At 42.1% G+C, this 12808-nt stretch overlaps 1 protein-coding gene across 10 annotated transcripts in view; it reads left to right on the top strand.

Annotated features, from left to right (window-relative positions):
- The first annotated feature begins 204 nt into the window (after nucleotides 1-204).
- Nucleotides 205-12808, top strand: part of LOC105204035 (glucose transporter type 1) — a 40218-nt gene continuing 27614 nt past the window's right edge. For 2 of the 10 annotated variants that reach the window (XM_039450548.1, XM_039450552.1), the window contains exons 1-2: nucleotides 205-998; nucleotides 11042-11393. Coding sequence is in view for 1 of the 10 variants with exons in the window: in XM_039450553.1 (XP_039306487.1) it covers nucleotides 11373-11393 (21 nt within the window). In the remaining 9 variants the exon portion in view is untranslated. Of the gene's footprint in view, nucleotides 999-7427; nucleotides 7742-11041; nucleotides 11394-12808 lie in introns of those variants that run through there. The other 8 variants (XM_039450550.1, XM_039450553.1, XM_026134846.2 and 5 more) reach the window with 5 other exon arrangements.

A 12808-nucleotide genomic window follows, 5' to 3' on the forward strand; every position in this document is an offset into this window, starting at 1 on the left:
CGTCTCCTGGCATCAGCGGGCATCGGTGTCGTGCAGTCGATCGGGGGACGAGCACCGTCTTCTGCGAGTCCCCGTGCGTGTAATCGCGGCGAGACGGAGGGAGAGAGAGAGAGAGAAAGAGAGAGAGAAAGGGAAAGAGAACGCGAGAGAAAGGCAGAGAGAACGAGAGAGAAAGAGAGTGTGACCGAGGGCGAGGGTGAGAAAGAGAGAAAGGGGTAAAGGGGGCGAGAGAGAGAAAGCGACGAAAGAGTGCGTGCGTCCTGTGCGTTCGTTTCGACCGTTTTTCCCTTTTTTTTTCCTTTCGCGCCCACCCCGTCGCACGCACACAGCGGTGCGATCGAGCGCTAGCAGCGGAGTACCAGAAGCAGCAGCAGGAGCAGCAGCACACGCGAAAAACGGAGCGCACGCCGAGGGGCGCGACGACGATGACACTGCGACGATGTTACTCGGGGTGGTAGAGCGACCACGGTGGTGTCATAGCGCGGCGGTCGTCGTTGCATGGGACAGCAACAGCAACAGCAACAGCAGCAGCAGCAGCAGCAGCAGCAGCAGTAGTAGTGCGGACGTCGGCGTCGTCGTCGTCGGGTGTGCACGCGATCGCACGGGCGAGGAGGAGATGGTGCCCTCCCCGGATTGCATGATTGAGGTGGGAAGTGACTACTCGTCGTCGTCGTCGTCGCCGTCGCCGTCGTTGTCGTCGTTATCGTCATCGTCGTCGCCAGTTCGCGCTAACGCTATCATCGCTTGTGATGCGTTCGAAGTCGTCGCCGCCGTCGCCACAGTAGTTGCCGCCATCGTCATCCTAGAGTTCTCCGCGTACATCGACGTCGACGTCGACGTAGCTGCCAACCCCGCCGCTGGCTTCGTCGTCGCCGTCGCCTTCGTCGTGGCTGCCCTCACCAGTCCTGTCACTGCCGCTACTGCCGTTCCCGACGCGAGCATGTTCGTCGTCCGCGCTGCCAACGAGGCTTCCACCACGACGGTCTAACCCCGTGAGGGTGAGTGCGATCATGCCCGACCCTTACGTTTTTCCGTGTTTCCGTGTATATCTCGCTCTCTTTTTCGCGATGTAAATCGCTTCGCGAGTTCCATCTACATCGGGAGTAACGGGTGTGTGCGTTAATTTGTTCCCCTCGACGACAGGGGTGCGAAGAAGTCGAGAAATAAATCCTAACAGATATCGAACGAATGAAATATACGTACGATATCACATGATATTGTACGAATATTCGTATACGGTACCTAAAATATTCTAGAACATTCATACATTTCGTGTTGTTAGGAACGTCCCGTAGCGTAGAGAGCGTGGCGTGTCCAGCGAGAGGAGAAAGAGAAGGAAGGAGAAGAGAGCAGCGAGAGCGCGAGGGTGGAATTTCTTCGCTCGCTCCTCCGATCTTTTTTCCACCCTTTTCTTCCTTTTCGTTTTTCTTCTCGGCCCAGCTCGTTCGTTCGCTCGCTCGCTCGCTCGCGTCACGATCGCCGTGCCCCGGCGGCGAGTCCCTCCACATAACTTTCGTCAATCGATAATACAAGACGTCCGCAACGTCGTGCGGCGCTCGCAAGATCGGCCTAGGAGAACGACGAGATTTCTGCCTTCGTGTCAGCCGCGTGCCGCGGCTAACGTGAGCGAGCGACGTACGAGTTGCCAGCCGTCGAAGGGAAATGCGCGAGGGGCCGCCGCGCGACCCTACCCTCGTTCGAGCGCGTTCGAGTCGACTCGAGGCATCGAGGGTCGCGTTCGACCTCGCGGCGGGGCGGACGGGGCGGACGGACGAACGGCGAACGCACCCTCGCTACTCCTCCCGCCGAACACGACAGCGCGCGTCTTGCACTTCCCTTTTCTACACTTTTTTTCCTCCCCTCTTTCCCCTCCCCGCCCCCCGGAATTTGTACCCTCCCGTTTCGATCTAGCACCGCGAGAAAACTTCCCTTTCGTGTAATTTTCCAGATTTTCCCGGTCTCCCCGCGTGATCCGAAGCTTCCATGGGAGCGAGAACAGATCGATCGCGTTTGTTGTGTAAAATCTGTCGTTCGCCCGCTAAAACAATATTCCGTAACGTAAGCATTTCTTTCGCGAGAGTAATAAACGTACGGCCGTCGTCGTTCAACTTGAGATTGGATCTTATTCCAACAGAATCTGAATTAGAAGCCGGTTACGAAGATATGTAGCTTCGTCAGGGAAAACTCGACTCTAAATTCATCGAAGGATCTGTCCTTGAAATAATATCTGACGTTCGTAGTGCGAGAAAACGAGCGAGGATTTTCTTTTGCATCGGGGCGGCACTTTCTACGAAGTAAACGATGATCGCGTTACCCGGATACGATTTGCAGCGCAACGAGGAACTCCACCCGGCGCGACGTGGCGCGTCGCGACGCCGAGGAGGCCTCTCTACGCCGCGCTCGAATTCGCATTCGGGGCTCTCCCCCGAATCACGTTCTACCTCGCTTGCGTGACTCCCTCCGATGTTGCTTAATGAGATTCGGGAACGTACGCGAAGAAATCTCGGAAATTCGCGCGGCACTTGCTGCACAGGTGCCCCAGGTGCGAGGATTCATTTTTAACCCGCGCTCGGGCTCGGCAGCCCGTTAGTTCCCGGCTTCTAATGATCGTATCAGAACGTTCTTATTTCACGGCCGGATCTATAGAACGTCCTAGAATTGGCAGACAATCGATATATAGCGCGCTGCGCTCCTGGTCGGAGTTAATTTTTCCTTAACGAAAATGTCGAGAGAGGTCATCGCGCTTTCTGCAACGTTCTAAATTCCGTAGCCGCGCGGGTCGCGAAGCCCTTCCGTTGAAAAGAAAAAAAAAATCCATTCTAATTCAAACGGCGAATCTCAAATTGAACGATGAACGAATAAATTCCACGAGAAAAAAAAATGCATTTGCTCTCCGCCGACTTTAGATCACCTATCGCGCGTGAATGAACACCTCACTCAAGTTTCAAAGCTATTATCTGTTAAAAAAACAGCCGCGTGGAATAATTTATCTCAGAAATGTTGGTCAATTTTTAAAGGCGCTCGTGAAAATATATTAGAGCACTTGGAAAGGGGCGTATTCACTCCGCAAGTATCTCCGAAGATATACGGGCGTTCATATGCGCGTTAAAAAATGTATAACAACTCCTTGCACGGTTATCCATCCGCCGGGAGGGGGTTTTCTGAAAATTATTAATTTAGGGCCCCGCGAAGGATCCTCATTCCTTATTTTATTTGCGGTACGTGCCATTGCTTCCGTTCCGCTCCGGCTTCCGGTAAAAACCTTCCGACCGATACGTCACAGCGAAAGAATCTTCTTTGCGCATCTGCGACACGCTTTCCCGGGCGTATCCTCGTATAATGGGGCGAGACGAAACGATGATATCTAAGGGGCATACCGAATAAGCTAATGACGCGCGGGACGTTAATCTCGTTAGTCATGTCAGCGGCTTTGGCTTTCGCGGCTTTCGAGATGGGTCACCGGAATACCGTAACACTCCGGGCTTTCGTTCGTCGATACGAGATTACTACACGGCGCGTCTATAGATGCACATGCATCTTCGTGCACGAACGTATTAATGCATTACGTATGCATTAACGTACGTAGCCCTTAATGCACCGAATAGAGAGTAGGACAAATCTTGAGTGTGTATCGAATATAGACTGTGCTTTTTTTTTTCTTCAGAGGACGATGCACTGAGGAAAAACGATGGTTTATAGACAACTATAAATTGACAACTCGGAAATTTAAGTGCCTATCACTGGTTTTACGAAGTAATAAGTAGCACAGAGCAGTGCTAACACTAAAAAAAATATAGTTATTACAACTATGTACGGGCACTATCAATTGATCATGAAATAGTGACTCTATATTACATAGTTTTGTAGACTTCATAAGCATACGTTATGACAATTACATTTTTCTAGGGTAACTTAGGATAACTATTTTTTTTTTAATGTGTGAGAGAGAAGCGTAATAACATAATAACTAATCAATTATTTACACCAACGCAGTTTGGCATCAATAATATATTTTTCATCATGTACGTATATAGGATAGCGAGGCTGATTAAGTATTCATGTACAACCAAAATAATTACGACAGCAATGATGGTGTAGCATCCTAAGGTCGATATTCATAGTCGTCAATAATTTTCAATCTTTGATTAAAGGCGTAATTAATTACATATTCATACATTTATTAAACCCCAGGCGAATCTCAGCAGAGTCTCAATTTTTTCATTTGTATTATTATCTTTATGTAGTTATTTAACGAATGATTATATTACATTTTCTCGGTTCATAAAACTGTTTTTATTGTTCTTATCGCAACTTTATAATTGATACTTTGTAATTGATACAACATTTTTCTCTAACTGTGCGCTTTGAAGCATGTCTCACATAGCACCTTTATCCAAAGGACGTCCCAAGAACGTCCTCAGGACGTATGGATGTTTTTTGAACGGGACAGCCCTAGGAGGTCAGTGCTGTGCGGAGTACGGCGCGCTGTATTTTCAGATAAAATTATCGCGCAACGGAATTAATTAATATTTATCGCGTGAGATTTGTGCATTGGAAAACCGCAACAAAAACGGTAAAATCGGAAGAGCTGTGTTCCACAAAAAAATTGCTTCGAGAAGAAGATTAATCCTTCGCCTGAACGAGAACGATTTTCCTGCTTTCGCTTCACATCGCGTGCATAATACAAATTATATATTTATAACGAAAGAGAGGTCATCTATCCCTCTTCCAAAATTCTATTGTTTTTTATGTTTAATATTTCGTGCGAGCATTACAAAAGAGAGACAGAGAGAGAAAGAGAGAGAGAGAGAGAGAGAACGTTTTATTATTAAAATTGTAATTAAAAAAGCTGAAAGATCGCGTTATACGTTGTTGTTTGATCTGTAGCCGGGCGCGTTTACTTCGTAACATCATTTACCAAGTCCCGATTGCAACCGGTAAGGTAACGGCGTGTAATAAATTGATGCAGTCGACGTTCTCCTCGGGGCGAGATGTGCATCAAGGGTCGAGTAGCAGGGGAGGAAAAAAGCACATGAATAGGACGAAGACACGAAATTTGCATCGGGGCATTCATATGCACGCGAGGAGAGTGTGTCGTGGGAATGAAAAGTTCGGGCTTTCGGGATGATCGAGACGGGGGGTGGGAGGACAAGTAGGTCGCGGGCATACGTATGTACGTTCGTCAAAAGCGCCGGGAACTTCGCGAATCCGCGGCTGAAACTTGTCGGCCGAAGATGCATCGCGAGAATCTCCGCAGCGACACGCCGACCTTTCGCCGGGGGGCGCCTTCTTTACCCGGTACATTTGCGCGCAAGTATATAAATTTCGTTTTCCTTGTAGCATTGCCTTCCTTCCCCGGGATGATCGTCGACATTTCTCGACGTCCTCGCGGTAACGAGCGGTTATTAAATTTCGTCGAAGTTTGCGATTACGAGAGGGAACAGCGTGACGCTCTTTTTTTTTTCACGAGACACGCTGCGTTCAATGCGGATGAATTAACACTCGTAACATTTACGAGGCACGTATGGAATGAGGTTCGTTAAGGTCATTACAGTATAAGTACCGATCTAGGTTCTATAGCCATCAGTCAGAGCGTGAGCAAAGAACTTTATTTTAAACCGTTCTTGGGAGGTTTTTCTTTCTACAAAAGTATCCAAGAAGTATCCAATAAAGGATATAGATTTTCATCAGTTTAAAGTATTATTACTTAACAAATGAAAATTATACCTAATTAAATAAAAAGCTTTCGCGAATTAAATTCAAAAATTCTTAAATAAACTATATTTTATTCCTGGTCTAATTTCAAGCAGAGGCAATTTAATTTCAAACTTATTCACTTAAGCTATTTAAACACAAAGTTTAAATAGATCAATAATAATCTACCTTAAAAAAATTCACTTCAAATTCGTTGGAGTACTTCTTTCAAAGATGATGGTTTCGAAACTGCTTTAGAGTAATTTATTGCTTTGAACAGAATAAAGAAGTACCTTTATGTTTATCTATTTTAATAATTGACTTTAAATGCTCTCTTTCTCTCCTTTTCTGATATAATTAGAGCAAAATTCTTCGCTTAGTTTTAATATGGGACAATATGGTTATTAATCTTGCGCCAATACGCCTAGTTTTCCGCACAAAATCCATAGAAACGAAGCTAATTTATGCAGTAATACCGTCTATAGAACTGATGACTAGAGATAGGTTACATGAAAAATCAACATTACGGCGCGTACATAATGATGTGCATTATACAAACCGTAAAACACACAGCGAAATTCCCACAGTAAAATTCCCACCTATTCAAGCGGTTGAGAAGACGAATGAAGTTCTTATCGATGCATGTCGAAAAATTTTAAACTAAACGAGTTCAGAAATCATATTAAAAACTAATTTGCAATTATTTGCAATATGAATATTTTGAAAGGAAATCGATTTGATCTGTCAAACGGAAGTTATTCAAAAGGAAAGACAACTTCAGAAAATTTACTTTTCAATTGTACTTTCTTAACTCTTTGCGGAGACATGAATCGGTATAAGTTTTATATATATATATATATATATATATATATATATATATATATCATCAGCATTTACTTTTCATTAAAGAATTTCTATTAAAAGATTAACATTGAAAAATGTTTCTGCTATTTTGTGCTATACGGGCAATTACATTACTCAAATATATTTCTTTTAATTTTTTAACAGAAATTCTTTAATAAAAAAATTAATGCTGATGATACTATATATATAAATATAATACTTACACCGATTCGTGTCTCCTCAAAGAATGAAGAAAGTACAATTAAAAAATAAATTTTCTAAAGTTATCTTTCCTTTTGAATAACTTTTGTTTGCTACAATGTTTGAATAATGTTGCAGCAACGTTAATGCAATATTACATACGTTGCTGCAATATTGCTGCAACATAACGTATCAATATTTTGAAGCGGACATTTTCCATTGCTGCAGTGTTGCCCAAACATTGCAGCAATATTTTACGATGCTTTTTCTATGCTGTGCTGTATGGGTGATTTAACAATTGTTACATATCGTACCGAATTGACTTAGGACAATAAAAAAAGTAACGCACTAGAAAATCGGCTGCAATATTTTTGCATACGCTCAATGTTTGTCAGTACGATTTATTCGTATTTCCGAGTCACGCGCTTGATCTTTGCGCATTGCAAAATATCGCGTAAAACCGCGAAAGAGAGATCCGTCAGGCTTAGCGCGCACAAACCTTGATGGTAAAACGATGGTGGGAGATCTGAAAGGAGAACGAGCTGTGTGTACGATTACCAGTCGAACGGAGATACAAGCAAAGTGACTGCACGTGACCCGATGGTAGGAGAAACTGACACGGAAACCGGGAAAAGAGAGAGACAGGTAGAGAGAGAAAGAGAGAGATTCGAATGAATTTCAGTTCAGTTTCAGTACAGTTTGGAGTCGCGTCGCGTCAACGAGCGACAACAAGCTTTTCATGCGACAACCCGCGTGCTCGGTGCACTTGCAGCTGAACACTTACTACAGGCGTATGCGACATAAAGTGCAGCTTGCCGTCCCACGAGTAGGCTCATCGTCGGTACCGCGACGTATATTTTCTATATTCTAGTTAGAATACAATGTGTACGACAAGCGAGAGTGTTTGTAGGTAGCACAAGTCCTCTGTGCGTGTATCTCGTGTTGGTGCCTGCGTGAAACAGAGATTCTTTTCACCGGACGCTGTCGGAATTTTCACGATCAGGTAGATTTTTCTCTGAAGAATTTTCGTCGTGTATAAAATTTTCAATATAAGTAGTTCGACTTGTATGAATAATGTAATTTGTTCAGTTTGGATTAGACAATAAAAAGCGTCAGTAAAATGAACACGTATTACTAGGCTTTTATTCTTTTCAGCTGAACTGATTGCACTTGTTCAAAGTTTATCTTTCTTCTTCCAACGTGAAGAGAAAGAGAAGGAAACTGTGAATTAGTGTAGTCAGTTCAGCTAAAAAGAACAGGTGTACTACATTGTGTGTTATTACATTTTGTATCTTTATATCATGTTTTATCAGACAAGTGGAAGTTTGAGAAACATCGTTTTACATTAAGCTGATAGAGTACATTTGTCGTCTTACGACTGTTAACATTAATGAATATTGATAAAAATCAATCCTTTCGGTCGATTCTTTATCTTAATTCAAAAATGTTGTACGTGCTGACATGTGCTTCCAGTAGCGACGTGATAAAGATACATGATGAGGCATTCGTCTTTTATGATGCCGACTATTTTTTGCAATTTTGCCGTCTTATCAGGACGATTACAGCGCGCAGTTAATTGTATCTTAATGACGGAAATAAGTAATTCATTACATAAGCACAATGAACACGAGGGTATTGTTTCATGCCACCAATTGAATCGTGATTATCGTTTCCTCTGTGACTGCAAACTGTTTTCCGCTTGATTACACCCGGAAGCTTTATATGGTTAAATAAACTTTGATCAATGAGTAAATCGTACACGAGTTTTTATCGTGGGAAAAGTGTCACACAACGGATGCCTTTTCTCGTTACTTATTTACGTGTCGGACGTTGCTAGACGACGGAGATAAAAAAGATCCTTCAACGGAGGATATCGCTGTGCAACCAATTCTTAGGATATTCTTAAGAAATTTCGTTGTCCCGCTCGACCGATTCGGTTATTCATGACTGTGTTAAACCTTAAAGCGACACGGTTCGATACAATATTCATGGCGAGGACAAGAGATGCGATCCAACCGAGTCGAATGTCCTGACACATTTCTAAGCTCTGACTTGACACCGGTGGATCGCCGGTAACGGCATATTGGAACTCGTGTCTGCCCTAGTTAACAACTGTTTCTCGAACCAAAAAAAAAAAAAAAACAATATCGCAGCAAAGTTCATGTATATAATAGAAAACATTTTATACTTGCGTTGAGACTGGTCCTTGTCGAAATTTTTCTGTAGAATTTCTAACATATCCAAGTGTTAATTTATCATAGTGTGATTATGTTACTTGAATATTTTGTGTTAAATTGATATTCAACATTTCTAAATATTAAAATAACACAAGTTATGAGTAATTAAATAACACAAAAATAATTTTCAAACATAAATGCTTTATGTTAAATGATGAATATATAAAATATTCATCAATACGTGTAATAAATCGAATTGAAAAGAAAGTTTGCAAGAGTCAACGCGGTCGGCGGTGCATAAATTATTTAAATATTTACAATAATTAAATGTTAAAGAGTGATTTCGACTCCGGTTCGAGTTCTCTTCAGCGCGTAAAGAAAATTAAAATATAAACATTTATGATAGAATATACAGCAGATAGAATATATTTTGATGAAAATCATTGTAGAATTTACTGACGATTCAAAGAATTTAGAGATTAACTGTTGTCGGAGTTTGTCGAGATACAGCAGCTGATTATGACGGTTGTAAGAATCGAAGGAGAGACGTGAGGTAATACACGGATTCATTATACGATCAATGGCATATATGTAATTTTAAATATAATTCCGGTTGCACGTAGTTGCAGTCTTAGTCACGTTTCACGGAAAGCTGATAGAAAATTTCGCATCGTAGGCAGGATCGCGTTGCAGATGCGATTTTCCTGTTACATTGAATTTTCTATCAGCTCATAGATTTACAAGAAGTTTCTCCGTCCGTATTTTTCTCTCCCGTTTGCCTACCAGATCACAAGTTTGTGCGTCGTCAAGGACAGATCCTAACTTTGTAGGATTTGAAAACTATAAGTTTATGCGGAGAACGGAGAAGTGTTCGCTTTTTCCTTTCGTTTCACAAAATACATAAATAACTTACATGCAATTATTGCTGAATAAAATTAATTATACGGAGACGGTGTTGCGAACCTGAAGCTGATGTTTCCATAAATGTTACTTGCATTTAATCGATTTAATTGATTTTACGTCACTTCTAAAGACTGCCTTTAGAATGAGCTATAGGACGCGTTAAAGCCGCAGTTAACTTCACAGCTGACGTTTCAGCTGGAAATTACTCATAGCTCAACTTTAGATAACGATTTTTATCTCATTCTGGTGTCCTATTGAATGTTATATAGAAGCGACGCTATCGTTTTTCATTATCGCGCTGCCAAGAATAAGCAGGTCGCAACGGTTCTTTTCTTTCAGTTTTATAACGCATGATTTAATTAAATTAAATTCTAATGCTGTTTTAAAGAGAATTCTTACTTGAAGTGCAAAAAAGTTTGGCTATTTGTGGGAATTTTTTAAATGAAAATTACTACACATATTTTTCTATGCTTTTACATATCTATTTGTACATATTTGGTAAATATTCACAAATTTTGGTACGGCTAAATGTTTGCTTAGTTTATTTTTTGCGTTATGCAAATTTAAAAACAAACACATTTTTTTTTTAAGTTACTTGACACGATTTTTTTTAAATTACTGAAGCCACTTCAACTTTTGCGCATATGTAAAATACGTGTCTGTTTATCGTTTGAACTAGAATTATCTCGAATCTATAAATTAATTCTTTCTTCATGCATGTTAAATTCAATCAGATTTTATTAAAAAAGCGAGTAATGTTTTTTTAAAACCGCGCAAATTTAAATAATTTGCAATATTTTCTATTCTAATTCTGGCGACGGACATGTATTTGATATATGTATATACAAAATTGAAGTCCATAGCTACAACAGTTTCTAAGAAATCGTCTTGAAAAATGCGTTTGTAACATAAAAACTAATAAACAGCTGAACCAAAAATTTATAGATATTTACTAAATATGTGCAAGTAGTGTGTAAAAGCATAAAAGAATGCAGTAATTTCTTTGAAGAAAAATGGACTACTTTATCGCGCTGTAGACGTGTTTAAATAATTGTGACGTTAAAAAGAAATTGATATTGAAAGCTGTCGATAACGGGATTAGTGCTTAGAGTCGAGATAATAATCGTATATCGGATTTCATTATCTTAATTGACGATGCATAATCGACGAGACACTCGAAGGGACAATCTTGGCGAGGCTAACGGTTCGCTCGTTTGTTACAGGTTCCTAGCACTCGCTGCCTTGTACCGAGTCCCTTGTACAAGCCCAATCGATCGGAGGAAGGGTGGCCCCTCTGAAGACGTGATACGTTGGTGCTCCAAGGTGGAAATTGGGATTTCCATCGTGGCCATCGTTTCACATCCGCGTCCGCGTATCCACACCCCGTTTTACCCCTCCCTGTATTGTTTCGCTCACCCTCTCCGCCGTCGCGTCGCGAAGCGATCTCTCGATAGCTGATAGATCGGATCCACGGAGTTCTTTCTTCGTTGAGAGCGAGGCGTGGAGCAGGTGCGAGACGAAACGTCGTGTCGTGATATATCATCGCTGGGCACAATGGCTTGCGAATTCTTTAAGGTGAGTCTGTATTTCTTCATTTATGATAGATGGCCTGTTTCGGAGAGAGAAAAAGCTCTCGTACTGCGAATACAATACACCGGTCATTACAAGTAAAACGGTTCCGCACGGAAATCTCCGGAGCCTTACGTATACTTCGCGATACTATCCCTGTACTACCTGCTCGTATACTAGAGCTATTTTCGTATCGTCATTAAAGAGGCTGACGTTGAATCATTATATGAAAGTTTTAGAGCACGAGTGGAGACACTAAGTCCGTAATTTGTCCTCTTTAAATATGAAGCTCTGTCTACCTCCGAGAGTCCCTGTAAAGTGGACCTTACAAATTATGGAGTTCCATCACCGCGATAATCCTCGCATACGCTAGACGATAATTCACTCTTATTTCCTTATCACCGTTTCTACATCTCCGAATTCAAGCCCACTGACGAAAATACAGGGTGATTATTAATGACTGTTCCCACTTTTTACCATAGGAGCACGCATTGTAATTTCTAATATAATATGTTAGAAATACGTATCCGTCGGTAAATCATGCTCCTATGGTAAAACGTGGAAACAGTCATTAAAAATCATCCTGTATATTTCAAAATCGAGGATTTTTTTTTACTCGCAATAATTATGCTTATATACAATTTATTTGTAGAAATATCGACTTTTTTCTTTCGAAACAACACTCGAGGGTATCATTCGGTATTGCGCGGCGTGCCTTTGGAAAATAAAAGCGTTCACATTGGAGTTAATTACCGCGGTGCATTCTTAGGACGGCGATACGCCCTGTCCTACCCCTTTCGCCTGCAAGCGACAGCGTTCGCGGCTCCCGTCTCCCATTCCCGTCGCTGCAAGTCACTTAGCGGCCGTCCGAATGTGATGAGTTTAGTTTGTTTGCGTCTGCATCCCCACGGGCGGGGGACAACTTTTGTTCCGCCGGGATCATACTTTGGAAGGCAAACGCTATTATTTCAGTTATCCTTTACTTGGCTCGACGTCTCATATTATTAGTAACGCGAGCGAAAGTTGCCCGCAGGCAACAGCGGCAGCAAAAGCAGCAGCACGTGCAGCTGCATATTTTGTATGCGCATTGCCGCGCGTAAACTCTCCGTGAATTATTCGTTCACGTCGTCTGCGACAGCAGACGACCGTTGCCGGGTTGCACATAACCTCGGAAATACCTTTTATTAATTAATACGCGCATGCGTTTGCCGACGCTCCGCGAGATTTAAATTTTGAAGGAGAGCAGCAACGTCAGCTGGAGTCGACAATTTTGCCAATTAGCCAAGTATCGCTTATCAACTTGTTCTCTCACTTTGCAGCAAGCGATCCAAGAGATTTTAGCTAGATACAAATCTGAAAATAACTTTGATGGACCATCGAAATAATTGTGATGGACGTTGAAGCATAATTAGCGACGCCGC

The sequence above is a fragment of the Solenopsis invicta genome, chromosome 6 (assembly GCF_016802725.1).
Source record: "Solenopsis invicta isolate M01_SB chromosome 6, UNIL_Sinv_3.0, whole genome shotgun sequence".
NCBI classification, from domain to species: Eukaryota; Metazoa; Arthropoda; class Insecta; order Hymenoptera; family Formicidae; genus Solenopsis; species Solenopsis invicta.